Source organism: Homarus americanus, unplaced genomic scaffold, assembly GCF_018991925.1.
Source record: "Homarus americanus isolate GMGI-L3 unplaced genomic scaffold, GMGI_Hamer_2.0 scaffold16712, whole genome shotgun sequence".
In the NCBI taxonomy this organism is placed as follows: Eukaryota; Metazoa; Arthropoda; class Malacostraca; order Decapoda; family Nephropidae; genus Homarus; species Homarus americanus.
In genome coordinates, this window is record NW_024757794.1 from 7,488,674 (window position 1) to 7,508,423 (window position 19,750).

Genomic DNA, 19,750 nt, shown 5'->3' on the forward strand with positions numbered 1-19,750 from the left:
CACCATTAAAATTCCGTCTGCCTGGCAAGGACAAAAGGTAGGGAGGGAGCCACCCGCCTGCTGCTCCCAGATATACCCTTATCTCCCAGTTTTTTCTTTATTCATAAGGCACATGAACACATTGAAATGACTTCTCTGCAAATTCTGTGGTTACCACGCCAGTAACATGTAACACTTTACAGTACATAACAGTCACATCAGTGAAAACAATTGTGGACAACTAGACTTAAGTCTGATTCTCTTGAAATAGTCCAGATAAGCAGGGTTACATCCAGAACCCCCTCCCCCTCATAGATTCACTTTTTCTGGAGTAGGGTTTACCCCCAATTAGTCTTGTGTATCTCTGTATTACTGTATAACAATCCAACAATACAGTTGTAATACAGTAAACGCTCGATAACTCAGAATATATGGGGCTCTAACCATTCAGAGTCATCAGATTTTCTGAGTTATCGAGCCAATTTCCTTCCAGTTTTCCCAACTTTCTTCTCTTTGGTTTTCAGTTTTCATAATAAATTCTTGCCTCCTGCCCCAATACTCAGGGATTTCAACTTCATTTCCCTCCTACTATGCCTTAGTAATAGTGCAGAAGACATATCTACAGTATGAGGGTTGAATAGCACTTTGCACAAATAGTGAAAATAAAGAAAATAAGTAGAGCCACTGGAGGTGGGTATCCTCACACTCGGCTGACCAACACTTAACTGAGCAGCAGAGCCTCCCACTCATCATGCATAGGTACCACGTTTTGCACCATTCAGAGATTGCCTCATCATAACTCAGAATATTGCAAGTTATGTAAAAAAAATAATTTACAGTTGAATATTTTACTGCCATGCCGAGTTAAAAAAAATTATAAATTACAGGTATCCTGTAAAGGGGCCCCACTCTAAGCAAGTGAAAAATGCCACCCATTATACCCCAAGTAATATGCCTTTCAAAATATTTTTTAAAAACTACACAGGTATATCCAAAGATGAACTGATGTATATGAATAACACTGACAATAAAATGTAAAAACATAGAAACAGGGTCTGCCACTAATGGTAGGAAAGTTCCTTAATGTAACCAAGTCCAAGGAGTGATAACTCTTGATAAGCAACATATAAATGGCTGATTATCAAACATGTCCAACATCATATTGTGATATATCTATATACAATGCTAAGTTTGGCTAACTCCATTTTAATTTCTGTTATCAAGTTCACAGAAAACATTTAAAAGTTCATTAACACACTTACAGGCACCATACACTCAGGTTCTGTGGCCTGCATAGACTCGTCGATAAGGATGGAGTGGAATTTAAGGCGGGCAAGTCTGGGATCCCCGGCACCAACACAAGTGCAGCAAATGACATCAGCAGCTTCTAGAAGAGTCTGCAAAACAGTAAGTGCCAGTAAATAAAACAATTGCATGAATATTGCTGTACATGATACACAGTCACACCTGAGATACTGCAAACTTTAACATATCAATTACCAAGTGTCCAGCCATCCTAGCACTATCTATGAATATATTAATTACTGGCTTCCCAAAACAGACTACAGTACCTAGAGTACATTATCCACTCATATTACACACTATTTATGTGTGTTTCTTGTTTACCATTTCATGGCATCTCTTATTTGTGAAAAGTAATTACCCCTTGGAAGTCCAAATCCAACCTCTATGTACAGGCAAGTCTAATGCATTTTTTACATCAAAGGGTATAAATCAACAACAGTGTATCCTGCGACACAAAATTAACATACTTTTTCTGCTTGTTTCTTCAACATGCGGTAACGCTTCTCATCTGCTGATGACAGTTCCCCTGTCTCTTCCTTGAGCTGTTGTAGCTTCTGAAGCTCACCATTGCTGCAACAAGTTGAAAAAATCATCCTTCCGGCATGATATGACTTTAACAATAGTGGTAAAGAATTAGCCCTGGCACTATGCCTAGCAAAAAGAACCTACTTAATATTTTAATGGACATATACAAAAGTCCTTGCCCTTCTAGTGTTCCAAGAAATACCCATGAAAATTTTCTAGCATATCACATTAGGTGATTGAAATGTAACAAAAATACAAATTGCACAAGATAACAAATTAATACTCGTGTGATAATAATGAATTATCCAGTGCAATTGTATCCTATAACTTCCAAAAAATTTTAGACTCAATCTGAGAATCTAACCCATCATAAAAGTTAGTCTAAATATTTAGACAAATGCATTTCACATCTACTTTAATTTTAAAGTTGAAAACTTTTTCATTGAAAAGAATGAAGTGTGTATATATCTGCATGTAATAGCTCTAAGTATACTTGGGATGTTTTAGTACCAGTGCTCCTTACCAAGCCTAACTTAACCTATGCTAACCCAACAAACCATCTTGAAACTCATATCCACATCAGGATTAAGGAATGAATTCTTTATATGGTAAAGCTGACAAAGCAGAGGAGAAATAATTACCATAAAGGCCAATTCACTACATTGCCTTCACTGGCCAAGTTATCCAGGAAGGGAATGTTATGTCCCAACCAGATTGGAAGGATGATGACAACTTGTGTTTCTGCCCACAGGGAGCTTTATAGAGAAACAGACAGCAGCAAATTATAACCTAAACACAGTTTCACAAGGCCTCTTCCCTAATTACCAGTGGACAACACTTTCAATACCCCTCCCTCACTTCAGTTTGCTGCAGCAGTACCCCTATTAGCCCACCTGAGCAGTCCTCTTCCCCACTCCATATGACTCTGCTCATACCTAAAGAGGGCCTTGCAACACTCTCCTCGTACAACCTTGTAGTCCTCTACACTCACCCAATGCCAGTTTCCCCTCATGCAAAAAACAACAGAGTGCAATGGTGAGTAAAATGTGTTCAGTTTCATGTTCCTCAAAAAATTAGTAATTAGTTATTAAATTGCTGTTAGTGTAAGTATGAAAAAATACAGTACAGAATCACCATCAAGAAGAACTCTGGTTGTGGGTAGGAACATATCCCATTTTTGCTATGGTAACCTATTTTTATACTGCCCTGAGAATGACATGATACAAGAAAGCCCTCATGTTCTCCATCATGCCACAAAGCACAAAAAGTGCTTACTTAACTATCCCTCTTTCTTCTGTAAGACATTATACTCACTCCTCAAGACTGCGAATTTGATTATGCAAGGCCAAGAAAGAGACAGGAGAATCAATGGCCTCGCGAGACTTGGCACACAACCGGACAACCTGGAAGAACACAAATAAAACATCACCAAAATACACATACATTATCTGTAGAAGACAAATAACATCCATAGTAAACTGATGTATGTTTCCTCTCTCTCTGAATCCTTAATCAAGTATACCTTACTCTTTCTCAAATAAGATCACCTTTACTTCAAGTACATTTTTCTATTCATCTAATTATCATTCTCAGTTCAAGATTACTCCCATACCATCAAATGTGTAATGTAAATACAGTACATTTCACAAAATGAATGCTCAACCAACCTTCAGAAAAATTTTACTCATGATAATTTTGCTACTCTAGAAAGTACAGTATAGTATATTTGCAACAAAGATAATCTTTCAATATTACTTTCACTAAAGAGCTCTGGGAGTGACTAATAGTTGTTGTCAAATACAAGGGGGTCCCCGACTTACAAATGCCGCCAATACGAACGAGGTTAAACTTTAAATTTACAGCATTTTATTTGCCCAATTTATTTTTTATTTTCATTTACTGTATTTTGTCATTCTATTTCTTCTTTTCACATAAAATTAAGTGACTTTATGTGAATATAAGGACTTAGGCTATGATATAGTGGGATTTTAAACATTATTCTGTAAGTACGGTCTGCACATAGGGTATGTGGTTCGAATTTTGTACATTTTCGACATGAGAACTACCTCAGGAATGGAACCCGTTCGTAACCGGGGGACCCCTTGAACCAGTGTTGACCATTATACAATGGGCTTAAACCTCAAAGAGACATCGATAATTAAGTGATCGATCGTACAGTATATTGATATTAATAAAATGGGGAAAAATAGCTTCCATTCCTGGGACCATGAAGAACCCTGCTGCTATGATGATTAAATAATGTCTTAATAACTCAAATAATTTATACACATCAATAAAATTATGCCATATAAAAACAAAAACAATAAATTTACACCAAATAAAAGTTTACTTTTATTTACCTTATATAATATGTACATGCACAGGAGTAAGTTGCGATCCCCCAGCTGTCACTACAAGTAATTTCAGGTAGACATACGCAATTTTCTTCATTTCTTTTTTACCGTTACATCCACACACAATCTTTCATACAGAATGTGCAGAAAATAAAAATAATAAATTATTATAACACCATAAAGAGAAGAAACACTTCTTTACGTGTGGATTGTAGGAGAGAAAGGGGGGAGGGGGTGTTTACTAAACCAGTGACTGATTATAGTTCTACATATAAAACTGAAGAAAATAAGACCCCGGTTGTAGCTGTAATAAAATTAATGTAAAAAATTAATATGGTTGTTTTAAGTAATGTTATTTAATGTTAATAAATGGAACAATGGAAGTAGCTAACCATTAATGGTAAAGAAAAAGTGAGATCGCGTATTTAAGTGAGCACAGGTAAAAACATATCGTCATCACTCTACATAAGAATATGAAAGCAACACTTATTTACTGTTCATATATATTTTAATTAATGTTTCTGAATTTAAAAAAAAAAATTCTACCCACCAGTGGTGGTAAAGTTCAAAACATAAGGACAGCCAATGTTGTTGTGTGTGTTTTAACTTGGATGACGAAGTTGCCAAGTCATCAGGTTCAACTCTAGCTGAAGACGTAGAACAAAAACTTTTTCTGTGATGTTTTTAGTTTTTATTTAACTTTATCTGTGTTATTTTCGTTGGTTTATTAGGATGTTGCTTTATTACAGGTAGTAATTCGCCCCAAAAGTAGGGTGAATAAGGCAAAATTTTGCCAAACATGGAAAGTACCAGACTCAAAATAATTTTCTCCAAAGGAGGTTGTATTTAAATTTGGAAGATTATAATTTTGAGAGGTTTTTATAGTCTAAATGGGTGTCCAAATATGAGAGCCTACGTATAAAGAAACAAACATTCCTGCGCTTTGAGACCAGCAGACAACCTTTAGCAATTCCTCAATAGATGGCGCTGCCGCACCACTGCCATTAGTAAACAAACCACACAGCAGCAAGGGTTTATTTTTATTTTTTTGGCAATATATCAACAATATTAGTTAAATCAATAGTTTTATAGTACTATATAGAGAATAGTACTTGTCATAAAAAGTGCGTCTTTCAAGCCGAAAAATAGGGAACTTTTTTTTTACAGGGATTAGCCCACCCAGGCACATTAGACAACACATTATGCTTCCAATATCTTCCCAGGCAGTAGTACTTCCCTGTTTGATAGCTGCCTCCTACCTTTACCCGAATTATTTTTTACTTTCATTTACTGTATTTTGACACTATTTCATCGTTTTTCTTTAAGTAAATGATTTTTTATGAATACGGTATAAGGATTTAGGCTATGATAGTGGGATTTTAAAAATTGTTCTGTAAGTACAGTATGCACATAGGGTATGTATTTTGACTTAAGAATGTCTGTAGGAACAGAACTCGTATGTTACCCAGGGACTGCTTCAGTGTAAACAAGTATACATGTGTCGGATATGTCAGTCAGTAGGTCAGGGTCAGTTCACGTGGGTCAGTCGTGAAGTGCTCATCTATGGTCTATCACAAATGCTTCTTCCACCTGTTTTTCCATCCTTGCCCAATGTTTGAGCCATTATGTCCGATAACCCTAAATCTGGCACTGTACAGTAAGTCATTGATGTATAAGAGGGATGTGTTCCTGAAAACCCTCGAATAAATCGAAATCACATACTGTATCGAATATTTAGCTAAATGGGACAAAATAGAATGCATTCCATAACCCAAAATGAAAATGTTCAGACCCATTTTTAAGATAAATAAACCATAAAACAAATCAATACAATATTTTTAAAATACAGTAATAGATAAAGCAAATGTACAGTACAGTGTGCTTAATAAAAGCAGTTACAGTACATCAACTTGGGTAGACGAGATGATGGAGATGGTGGTAGAGGTTTTACATAGTGGGTGATGGTGTTGGAATGATATCTGCAGTCATCAGGGTTGGAATCCATTTCAGGGGGCACGACATCTCACATTAGGCTGAATTTTGCTTGCATTAATTGAATTCCTAGTACGAATTGGGTCTTTCCATATGAATGAATTCACGTATGCTGAACTCACATATATCAAGGACTTACTGTACAGTAAGCTAAGCGGGACTACGTTAAGCAAGGACTTACTGTACAGTGTATAAGGTCCACTGGCCTCATATCCACATGGAGTGAGGGCAACAATATCAACCTACAGCCCTTGTAAATTTTAAATGTAACTTAAAATCCTCACCTTGAGACCAGTCTTGTGGATCTTCTCTGTAAGCTGATCTACAGCTGTGTTGGAAGGGGCACACACTAGGACAGAGCCACCAGTCTGCTTCACCAGCTGGTACACAATGGTGGCTGAGGTCACTGTCTTGCCCGTGCCAGGAGGGCCTTGGATCAATGACAGAGGACGCTGAAGGGCATGCTTCAAGGCATATTGCTGGAAATTTAAATTTGGTTCAATGACAGAGGTCGGAGAATAGGATGTGCCAGGCCACTGTGACGAAAGTCATAAATTTGTAACAAATATCACTTTTCATTCACAGCTAGAGAAAAAATATCTAGACAGGGACAGTACTACTTTCTTAACTATTAAAACCAATTACCTGATGTTATGATAACTTCTCAATGTAATTTGGTACTGTATGCATCATATCCTGCATTAGACACTACAGATGAACATGCATTGTTGCACAGGAAATTATGTAACATAAATCTGTATCTTAACTCAAATATTTTATTGAATTACAATCATAATTTCCTTTATCCATGATATTTACCTATTAAATTCTTGACAGCAACACATCACAGCACAAATGATATAGTTTTTGAAAAATAAATATTTGCAATAGAATAATGAAGGACTCGCAAAGCTGTACATATGCTTCCAATGGAGCTCTTTTCTCTTGTAAAATGCAGTGATACTGGACATTCCCCCCCCCCCCCATACCATCGGCCAAAGCTTGTAACATTCCGAGGCAAAGAAATAAAAATCCATGCAGGTTACTGAGCTCCTTCTGAATTTCTAATAGCAACAGTAAATACCTGAGAATTGTTCAAGGTGGGAAGGTTCGGAGCCGACAGTTGTTTTGGGAGATGAATGTGACGGAATATGAGCTCGTCCACCTCAACGTGCCCCAGGAGACGGTGATAGATGTAGGGAGAAACTGAGGAGTCGTCTACAGCAAACTTGCGTAAAGCCGCCTGCATCCTGATTAAAAGAGCTGAAACTATTACAATGTATACAAGACAATGCTGTCATCCATAAACCCACCTCAACAGACATGACAAAGGAAATATCTCTGAAACCAAAAGGCACTTCTTTACTGCTTAGGTTCATTTGTACCGCATATAACCTTTTATTATGTTAGTCACAAGTTTTTTAATTCCACTTCAAATGACTCATAAAAAACAGGATAGACAAATAGACACAAAAACACAGAAGCTAGCAGAACTCATTTTTGAAAACCCTGAGAACTTTACTGAGTAAGCGATAATAATTATGCATCACATTTCAGTATAATGAAAATCAGGTGATTTTTTTTAGTAACTATTAACAGCAGAATTTCTTTATGAGACCAGCACTTCACATGATCAAAGCATCAAGATTAACATTAGAAAAAAAAAACATTGGCTACTGCCAGAGGTCTTTGAAGAACAGTGAATTAAGACCCGATGAGGTCCATGGGAGCCCTATGACCCTAAAGTCTATGAGACTTCATCGACCCCACGACCTCTATGCGACCCCTTATAATGCTCTTGCAACCCCGCGACCCCATGTTTGGGAGCCACTGATCTAGATCATACTTTACAATATCAAACTCAAAGACATTTGTTTATATGATAGTAACAGTACATACTACATAAAAAAAAATATATATATATATATATATATATATATATATATATATATATATATATATATATATATATATATATATATATATATATATATATATATATATATATATATATATATATATATATATATATATATATATATATATATATATATATATATATATATATATATATATATATATATATATATATATATATATATATATATATATATACATACATTACCCCGCTTAACGCGCTTTCACTTAACGCGTTTTCGCATATACGCGGTGCCTTGCCAAAGCTGAACTTTCACTTAACGCGGATTTTTCACATATACGCGGTGAGTGTCCGGCTCGAGAGCTATTTTTAGATTCGCACCACCCCCCACCCGCCACCCTGCCTGACTGCCTGTTTTAGCTCATAAAATTCATACAAATTACCCAGCCAGAATATAATTTACATTGCTGGAATTCTTATAATTTGGTGATCATTTTGAATATAAACAACATATATTTTGCATTAAACATACAATTTTTAGATAAAAATGTTCTCTAGGTAATTATGTTATCTTTTGTCCAAAATATATGACATTTATATTCAAAATATTCCTGGTCTTACAAGGAATCCAGCAATGTCAATTATATTATCCTAACTTTAGTTTGAGGTATTATTTATTAAAATTTAGTGGTTATCCCACACATCTCCTTGGGACGGTTGGTGGGGGGGGAGGGAGAGGGAGGGACCGACCGACCGACCATCTGTTACCTGGTGAAGAATTATTTTTTTTTTTAACTGAAGATATTTGTTTTAGCTCATAAAATTCATACAAATTACCCGGTCAGAATATAATTTACATTGCTGGAATTCTTATAATTTGGTGATCATTTTGAATATAAACAACATATATTTTGCATTAAACATACAATTTTTAGATAAAAATTGTTCTCTAGGTAATTATGTTATCTTTTGTCCAAAATATATGACATTTATATTCAAAATATTCCTGGTCTTACAAGGAATCCAGCAATGTCAATTATATTATCCTAACTTTAATCTGAGGTATTATTTAATACTAAATGTTAAAAACTCTTGAATGGAGGATTGGTGGGGGGTGGGGGGAGGGTTGGGACTGACCACGCGGTTGGAAGAGGGGGGGAGGCAAGGTGGGGTACTTTGATTGACAGATAGTGTTGAAGAATATTTTTTTTTTTTATTAACTGTAGATATTTGTTTTAGCTCATAAAATTCATACAAATTATCCGGCCAGAATATAATTTACATTGCTGGAATTCTTATAATTTGGTGATCATTTTGAATATAAACAACATATATTTTGCATTAAACATACAATTTTTAGATAAAAATTGTTCTCTAGGTAATTATGTTATCTTTTGTGAAAATATATGACATTTATATTCAAAATATTCCTGGTCTTACAAGGAATCCAGCAATGTCAATTATATTATCCTAACTTTTGTTTGGTATTATTTATTAAAATTTAGTGGTTTTCCCAAATTTCTCTGAGAGGGGGAAGAGCCAGCGAGTGTGTAGTGTGAGAGGGGAGTGGAGTTCCATTATTTGAATGGACATTAACTTGGCGACTGTATTTCTCTATTTCTCTTAAGTATTAATTGTGTGCATGTACCATCATAAAATTAAGATGTTATTTTTACTACAACATAGTTATTTGTCGTCAAAAAGTGGAGTTTGGGGGTCGGGCTGGGTTCTATTGGAATTAATCCCATATGTTCTGTTATTCACTTAACGCGGTTTTCACTTAACGCGGGACCCTCTGGGTTCAATTGACCGCGTTAAGTGGGGTACAACTATATATATATATATATATATATATATATATATATATATATATATATATATATATATATATATATATATATATATATATATATATATATATATATATATATATATATATATATATATATATATATATATATATATATATATATATATATATATATATATATATATATATATATATATATATATATATATATATATATATATATAAAGTATAAAGCTTCCATTAAACAAATAATAAAATGAAATCAAGAATACCGGTAAGGTAGCTGAAAAACTTATGAAATATTACACTAGTGACAAAAGTGTGATAATATACAAATTTTTGCCAAACTTGTATTTAAAATGAAATTTTAGCCATAATTTTATTGTTCATTGAATAGGTGATTGTAGATTATTTTCCCAAGCACTAATTTGTTTTGGGTTAAATTGCATCTGGACTGGACTAATAAGGGAAGTATAGAAGATAAAAGAGGTATGTTCTGATAGGGCAACCTGGAGGCTCTTCTCTCATGGCAACAATTCAGAGAGGAGAAAGATATCACAAGTAAACTAAACAAGGAATTAATCCAATTCGTGTACTACTGAGCACTGACTGCTAAAAAAAAATTGACATTTATGAAACAAGGTTTCTAAAAATTTATGCATTATGACCGAGAAAAAATTAATTACATCAAAGAAATCTAAGGTTAAATTTTACACTTGGTCCAAAGAACTAAAAGGATTGCAAGAGCCTCAGTAAAGGTAACTACAGTGGGGTATGCTATAACGAACGGATCCTACTACGAATATTCCTATAATGAACGGTTTTACCTATAAAATTGAGAATGCTATTACGAACGAAACTCCTACAACGAACATTATTTAAAAAAAAATTTTTGTTTTTTTTTTACTAATTTATTGTTTCTTTATTACAAGTATTAATGATATTCTTTATTTCAGGGGTTTAGATGCATATTTATGCAATTTTTTACAATTTTTACAATTTTATATTATATTTTTCAGTGTTAGGTGGTTGTATTTGGGGGCCTGGAACGGATTAATCCTATAACGAACGAATGCTATAACGAACAAGGTTCTAGAACCAATTAGATTCGTTATAGCATACCCCACTGTATGTTTTTCTCTAAAGAGAATCCACTGAATGTAAAACATGTCTAGTTGCTGAAGTCATATACTGTATTACAATAGCCTTTAGGCAATGTGTAATATGTTTCAGTAAACTCTTATTTTGTTTCGGTTAGTTTGGGTTGAGAATCATAAATGTGGCTGAAATTGATTTGGTAAGGTTAGATTGGGTTTAAAATTATTTTACTTCCTTTGGTTTAATTCACTTGGATTGGTTAAGGTTACAATACAGATTGAGGTAAAGTTGGTTTCACTCAAAACACAAACAAAAATGTAAAAGAAGCCAAACTTTCACTACCTCCCTCCCGCCCAATTAAAAAAAAAAAAAAATGGCAACTGACCTATCAAAGCTTGTCGATTTCCACACAAAGTCCACCACAAACTTGTCCCTACAGTCAGTGGGCACACCCACATTGGACTTCAATTCAATCCCCACTTCCTCTCCAAAGTTGTCAGGGATCTTAATGACATGCCCAACCCCAGACCAGGGCTTATGAAGGTCACCCAAATACCTGAGGCGCAATTCGTCACCATGCATCAACCTCATATCTAGAGAGCAAAGAAAAAATCATTAAAAATTTATAATTAACAACATCCTGAGGTTACCACCACACACACACACACGCTTCCTCATATTCTCAACCTGCAAACAGAAGTATACAAAGTTAATTCTCAATCTGCAATAAGATTGAGGGTTAACTTTGTATACTTTATACTGCATGCAACTTGAGGATATGAAAAAGTGTGCTTGTGAAATGTTCCTGCTACTATATTCAGCCTCTTCCTATTTTTAACTGCAGGGGCGGGGTTGGAGGGGGGGTTAGAGGGGGGGTTGGGGAATGTGCATCCTGTATATGGTATGCCAGTGTCAGCACCATCATTCTATCTCCAACACCATTTTTGGGGGGTTGGAGGGAGGGGGGTGGGGTTGGAGGGGGGCAAACTTAAGAGGTATAAACTCCCTCACAATATGAATTATCTAAATTTCATTCACATCAATACATCAGAAATGCCTCCATTAAAAAGATCTTTGCCTTCTACTGATTTTTTTTCATCAAACAACTGAATCAGAAATTCAGTAAAGAATCACTTACTGTATAATTATTTTCAATTACATGAAATGAACAGGAAACTTGTTCAGTAAAAGTTAAGAACCACAGAATTCCTCTTGACCAATAATTTTCCCAAGAAAAGTCTTTTTCTGTTTTTACAAGTAGATTTAAATTAATCCAACTAAATACAACTCAGTAAAAAAAATGAAAAAATATATACCGTATATATATCTATACACGAAAGCGCTTGGGAACTTCGTGTTTTCTTCTTTCCTTGTGGTTATCAGCATATACCTAGATCACGCGCATCGACAGTGATTTACTTGCATATATATATATATATATATATATATATATATATATATATATATATATATATATATATATATATATATATATATATATATATATATATATATATATATATATATATATATATATATATATATATATATATATATATATATATATATATATATATATATTTATATATATATATAAATATAAATCACGCGGACTTCTACATACAATCAACACCTCAACCCGCCAAACACATCTGATACTTGTCTAGTTCCCCAAGCCCTTGAGTGTGATGACTTTTATCACTGTGAAATCCCCCATTATACTCAAGGAAAGAGTTCATCATTTACAGAGCTAAGATATTGTACACATGGAATTAAATCAATGCACTCAAGAGGTGAAGATATTTTAATCAGCTGACTAATTCACTGTACTTAGGTGGTTGGCTTTGTACTGAAAGGGTAAAATAAATCCTACCTCCATCAGTCTTGGCAAGGGTGAAATAGGCACAGATCTTCTTGTTCAGGCCAATATCCCATCGCACCTCAATCTTGTCTTGGGTCTGCGATTCCTTCAACTTCTTATCATAGTCTGCTTCTAACTTCACTAAAGGCCCAAATATATTCTGATACTGAAAACCATCCTCGTATCTGTCAGGAGAAATAAAATAAAATGAAACTCTACTTATAACTGGATGGAAAAAGTGTGGGTTCCAATTGGCCCAATGCCCCATTAGGGGCAGTGCAAATGAAGTACAGGTATATTGTATATGATGCATTAACCACTTTCACTTCCCAATTAAGTAAACTGACAAGCCCAATACATAACAAGTTACCCTTAGTGCAGGATGCAAGCCATCTATCCACTCAACAAACCAGTACATTACAATTTGGTACACTTAACCACCTCACTTATGGGATGCCACTCTTAATATTACATTTGGCCAAACAATTATATTTAGCACAGAGGGGACCCTGTAGACAAATGGTTAAGTAACCCAAATTTCTTTATATTCACCAGTATAAATGTTTAATCAGTTACTTATATGTAAAATAATAATGGTTGCCCCTCATGTAACGAGGATGGCCGGCTCAAGAGCCACCTAGGCGTGAATTTGTTTAAGGTATAGAACCTGACGCCAACACAACAACCATACCCTAAGTTAACGATTTGCATGACCCAGCGTCAAGGAATAGTCCTAGATGATCTGACAACTCGCCAGCTGCACTGGCTAACCATTACCCCGGAACAAGATCCGCAAATCGATTAACATCCAGGTTCCCAATTACTGCTGGGTAGACAGAGGCAAATGGCATAAAGAATCTTACCCATAGTTTCACACTGCGCGGGGATTGAACCCGGGTCCGCTCACTTGCAAGGCGAGCATGCTGACCATTACACCACAGGTCACAACTTATATGTACAGCACTGAACATATTAAGTTTTAAGTTGAGTGGTAATGTACATTATGTGACACCCACATTATATTAACACTCACATGCCGCCATATTTGTAACATCACCCCCTTCTACGCAGGGGGCTAATTGTGACCTTTTGGCACAGAAGAACTGTGCTGTATCTTTTTTGTTGATTGATTTTTCAGCAACCAGTTAATTTTTTTTAGAATGAAACCAACTACATTCTACGTAAAATTGGTTGCTTTAACATGAAACTAAGTGAAAAAAAATAAATTGAGGATGTGAAGTCATGCATTACAGTTTTCAATACAATCAACTAGTATTTTAGCCAACAGACAATCAAGTAAGGGCCATAAGTGTTAAATAACCAAAAAATGGGGTAAAATAAAAAGAAATCAATATGGGTAACACTAGGGCTGGTTAAATTTAAGAAAAATATCTAGAATATTTTACCAAAAATTCCACTCTTTTTAGTTTGTGCTGCTATTTGTATACATTTTTTTATTACTATTATTGCATTTGAAGCAGTCTCCATACATTTGAACAATTGAAATATCATAAAATAAACAAAAATACTCAAAACTCGTTTCACAACAATTTTCATCATATTTTTAGTCGAGATGTTCAACGTATCCACAGAGAGGAATTTATTGCGTAGTTTACACACGTGGCAGTTACAAGTTTGAACAAGTGAAATATCATTAAACAAAACCTCTCGTACGTCTACGGGAAAGGGTCGCGGAAAGGTGACGTGATTGCTGCCCGTATCATCATTGGGTATGACTTTGCTTGGGAGATTGGTATCCCCACATCCCCTGAGCAACGCTCTTGTGCATTATGCAGAAGACCTGACAGCAGCACCCTTATCCACTACCTCCTAAGATGTCCCCACACACAACGCTTCCGTGACGCCTGCTGGACCACCACTCCACGACCTCCTGACGGAGACACGATGATGCTCCCCATACTGGCCAGATATTTTGTAAATAATATTGATTATGTGTTAAAGGAATATCCTTCCTTCCTTAGGCTTTAGTAAGCCCCTTTATAATAGTTATACTGTATATACTTGTCACACTTGCCAGATGCTTCTGGTGTCACTGTACAGGGGTACCTAGTGACCGCACTAGGATCCCGCTTCCTCTATCAAGGAATAAACAATTGAAATTAAATTGAATTAAACAAATAAAACATTTATAAATACAGCATTCCTTTAATATTCACGGACCTCGATTATTCACAGATGACACCCTGGATGTACCCAAGAATGTCTAAGGGTAGTTTTAAAGTTGCTGGCATTTACGCGGCCAGGACAGGGAGCCATTCGTTCTAGAGACAGTAATTTCCTTTACCTGTATTATATATATATATATATATATATATATATATATATATATATGTGTGTGTGTGTGTGTGTGTGTGTAGACACACAAATCACATATACAGATGCTCCTCTACTTAGGAACGTTCAACTTACAAACTTTCAGAGATACAAACATCATCACTGAGAGGGGCTACCTGCCAGAGCAGGTGTTTAATGTGAATGAGACTGGATTATTTTGAAGAAAATTCGAGATAGAACAAACATTACCTAAGAGAAGAGTGAGCCAGGTTTTAAGGCTGTATTAAAGGGTATAGCTGTACTAAATATCCATAATCTTTTCAATTTTTACAATGTTTGGTATCTACAAGAGTAAAGTTGGACTTACAAACAAGCCTCAGGAACGTAACTCGTTCGTAAGTAGAGGAGCACCTGTAGTACAAATAAATAATACAGTGACCCCTCGTTTAACGAACACCTCGGTTAACGTAATTTCGATTAACGAACTGCCTTCCATAAGGATCTTCAATTCGGTTAACGAAAAAAAATTCGCTTAACGAACTTCTTACGAACCGACCTCAACATGTTTTCGCTTGCACTGACAGGGCAACCAGCTTTAGTATCAGTCCGCCAATACATTAATCGGTTCTAGGGCTTAAATTCCTTACTATTTTTGTAAATATCAAGAAGTTTATACTATTCAATAATTTTAAAAGTTTAATATTCAATTTTTTAGTCATTTTAACAATTATTGAACAAAATTGAAGGTAAAGTGACTAGTTTAATGCGCGGCATCCAGCCTCTTAACACAGCAAACAGGCGTCAGTCTCTCTCTGTTTTCACTGGAGGTAACATCTTGCTTGAGACTCTCTTCAACTAAACGCTTTTTTTCTGTGTTTCCAAGCAAATTATTGGTCATTTTGAAATATATTTTATATATTGACAATATATAATGCAGTGCAGCGTTGATTTAAAGAAAATAATCTTGAATTAAACCAGAGAGCTAAAATTTTATGGGTGAAATGGCACCATGGGGTGACTTCTCTTCCACCCCAATGCCTTCTCTTCTTCCTTCTCCTCCACCCCCATTCTAAATCCCATCATCATCATCATCATCCAGGAGCCTTCTACATACGCACCTCAAAGTAAGTGAACTTTTCTACCATTTTTGTTGAATTTAGGAAATTTTCGGTGAGCTGGAACCAATTACCCAAAAACCCATTGAAACAATGGTTTCGGTTAACGAACGACCTTCTGGAACGGATTGAGTTCGTTAACCGAGGGGCCACTGTAATGGGAAATCCTCTCACAAATAATCAGAAACAAATGTATTAAAAATGTTGAGTCTACCCTCAAGTCTACTCCGTGCTTTATTAATAACAAAACACGGAGTAGGCTTGAGGCTAGACTCGACATTTTTAATACATTTGTTTCTGATTATTTGTGAGAGGATTTCCCATTAACATTTATTTGTATGTGTTTTGTGCGTGAGCACACACGCACCAGATAACAGAAATAATTGTCCTAAGGGCACATGTATAAAGGGAATACAGTATACATTTCTTTATAAACAAGTAAAAATTTCCCCCCCCCCTCCCCGTGAGCAAATTTTATTTGCGAATTTAAAGGGCATGCTGTACAAATAAAAACACTTCACAACACTTCGAATTGCATTTCCAGATGAATGAGACATGTTATCATATGGACAGAGGAGCAGTATTTTGCAATTTACACATGACGGTTACAAGCTTGAATACGTGAAATATCATAAACAAACTTATAAACAGGCAATATTACTACAAAATGGAGGGCATGAGTGTGTCTGAGATGGATAGTGGGATAAAAATTTTAAATGCCTAGCGCAGAGTACCTTCTAGATTGCCTGCAGAGAAAAAACTGATGTCTTCGTGGTGTCGCTCTATGGACAGTTGTCATATAGCTAATTGGAGATGGATTATTACGAGGGAAGAAGCCTACAGAAATGACGCACAAAAATCTCACATCAATCGGGATTATGCAATTTTCTCTTAAGTGACACAAATACAAGTCGGTTCCAATTGAATAAAATTATGATTGACTCGCAGATACGTCTTGGTGCATGAGTGTTAAATGAAACTGCATTATTTCAGTACAGTACAGTACTATACATAAAAGTTTCAAGAAACAAGAGTTCAGTATTAAACTGCTACTACAATTTGATTGCTGAGTACTGAGCCTGTATTTTATAATAAGAGTAACTCTGTTAACCAACCTTTTTGAATAACCAGCACCTCCCATTCCAGATTATAAAGCTTTTACTTTACCACTACTGGGCTACTACCATACTATAACTAAAACACTCTCACAAAGTGATCCCTATGTTCATTTTTCTCAACTAACTAATAATATGCAGCACCAGTTCCATATAATTTGGATTCTCCCTTATTTTTACACAAAATCGTTTTTAGTTTGGTAAATTCCAATGAAGTAAGTCAATAAAACTTAGAACTTCAGTTCCACATTCTACAGGGTGCCTAATTGCTTAGACCTACTGGACCTACGAGATGATTTATAGCTATCCTCTGCTTCAATCACAAGAACCCAAAATTTACCTTAGGCAAACCTGCTGGGGCTCTTCGTCCACCCCAGGACGCTCTAGGTCATCAAATGTCGCCGAAGCGTTCTCCTTCCACAGTTCTTCCAGCTTGTTAATCTGCTGGGCGGTAATCTGGCGGGCACGGAGTTGCTCCGCTTCTGAAGGCACACGCACAAGCCATGGCAGTAGAGCACGGTCATTGATCAGGGGCTTCCACTGTTCTGGGTCCCTGGAGTTCAAAATATAAATCACAGCCATAAATGTTTTATTACAACAAAAACAAAAATTCTGCAACAAAGTATCAGAAAAAAATTGAAGTGACTAAAAATTCAACAACCACCAATCTGTAAAGTCTTACCAGTTCATGTCTCTGAGAGAACTTTGTGCAGCACATGGCTGCCGACATAAAAGAACTACCACAGACTCTGCCTTGGCAGGAATAAAGCCAAGCACAAAGACATTCTTGACGGCACAAGCGTAACATTCAAGAACGGTGTCTCTCACAAGTCCATCCTTGTGGAGGCTCACTTCCTGTGAAGAAAAAAATTATACTGTATCAATAACTAATAAATAATGGACAGGTTTAATTACAAATTGGAGGTGATGAATGGGCAGGAAAATCTCAAGACAAAAGACACTGGAAATATTTAGGGAAGCCTTTATCCATCATTGATTTGATACAGGGTGTTAATGATACCCAGATTGCATTAACAGCTACAGAAAACCTAAACTGACAAAACAATTATATACAAAATTGTAAGTTCAGAAACAAAATTCTTACCCTTGAAACAACAAATATTTTGTGCATACATGTTGTCATGCACAAATAATACACATGATTAAACTGTACGTCACCTGAGTGGTGTACCTTTTCTTTCAACTTACAAATGTGATTAATAATTTTAGATATACAGTGACCCCTCGGTTAACGAACTCAATCCGTTCCAGAAGGTCGTTCGTTAACCGAAAAGTTCGTTAACCGAAACCATTGTTTCAATGGGTTTTTGGGTAATTGGTTCCAGCTCACCGAAATTTCCTAAATTCCACAAAAGTGGTAGAAAAGTTCACTTACTTTGAGGTGTGTATGTAGAAGGCTCCTGGATGATGATGATGATGGGAATTAGAATGGGGGTGGAGGAGAAGGAAGAAGAGAAGGCACTGGGGTGGAAGAGAAGTCACCCCATGGCACCATTTCACCCATAAAATTTTAGTTCTCTTGGTGTATTTCAAGATTATTTTCTTTAAATCAGCACTGCACTGCATTATATATTGTCAATATGTAAAATATATTTCAAAATGACCAATAATTTGCTTGGAAACACAGAAAAAAGCGTTTAGTTGAAGAGTCTCAAGCAAGATGTTACCTCCACTGAAAAGAGAGAGACTAACGCCTGTCTGGTGTGTTAACAGGCTGGATGGCACGCCAGAAACTAGTTTCTTTACCTTCAATTATGTTCAATAATTGTTAAAATGACTAAAAAAGTTAATATTAAACTTTTAAAATTATTGAATAGTATAAACTTCTTGATATTTACTAAAATAATAAGGAATTTAAGCCCTAGAACCGATTAATGTATTGGCGGACTGATACTAAAGCTGGTTGCCCGGCCAGTGCAAGCGAAAACATGTTGAGGTCGGTTCGTAAGAACTTCGTTAACCGAATTTTTGTTCATTAACCGAATTGAAGATTCTTATGGAAGGCAGTTCGTTAACCGAAATTTCGTTAAACGAGGGGTCACTGTAATTGTATTCATGTCTAGGTTAAAATATAAGTTTTATAATGCTGCCACAAGAGAATTATTGTGTCTTTATAATGTACCTAAATGACAAGAGTACAATAAGCTGCTTTCAAGAAATAATTATCTAGTAAAACCTGTCTATACAATTCACCTGAGCTTCGCATCCAAGGCCTAGAGCAGATTGTATCAATAGCTGTGTGGAGATTATTTAACAGGTTGCACCTCTCTAATCCGGCAACCTCGGGACCTGACCGGTGCCGGACCATGGAAATTTCCGGACCATGGAAATTCGCCCTTTTCCAGGATAGATAGTGATTTGTGCTTATGCTTGGAAGCACTAGCACCACTTTCACTGCTTC

At 35.8% G+C, this 19,750-nt stretch overlaps 1 protein-coding gene across 1 annotated transcript in view; it reads right to left on the reverse strand.

The window, feature by feature from the left end:
* Positions 1-19,750, reverse strand: part of LOC121857801 (regulator of nonsense transcripts 1-like) — a 47,028-nt gene that overhangs the window by 19,351 nt on the left and 7,927 nt on the right. The window contains exons 4-12 of the mRNA XM_042354026.1: positions 18,011-18,183; positions 17,669-17,881; positions 12,816-12,988; positions 11,328-11,535; positions 7,240-7,405; positions 6,440-6,634; positions 3,124-3,212; positions 1,752-1,854; positions 1,242-1,376 (exon numbers count right to left, since the gene is read on the reverse strand). Of these exons, the coding sequence (XP_042209960.1) occupies positions 1,242-1,376; positions 1,752-1,854; positions 3,124-3,212; positions 6,440-6,634; positions 7,240-7,405; positions 11,328-11,535; positions 12,816-12,988; positions 17,669-17,881; positions 18,011-18,183 (1,455 nt within the window). The remainder of the gene's footprint in view (positions 1-1,241; positions 1,377-1,751; positions 1,855-3,123; positions 3,213-6,439; positions 6,635-7,239; positions 7,406-11,327; positions 11,536-12,815; positions 12,989-17,668; positions 17,882-18,010; positions 18,184-19,750) is intronic.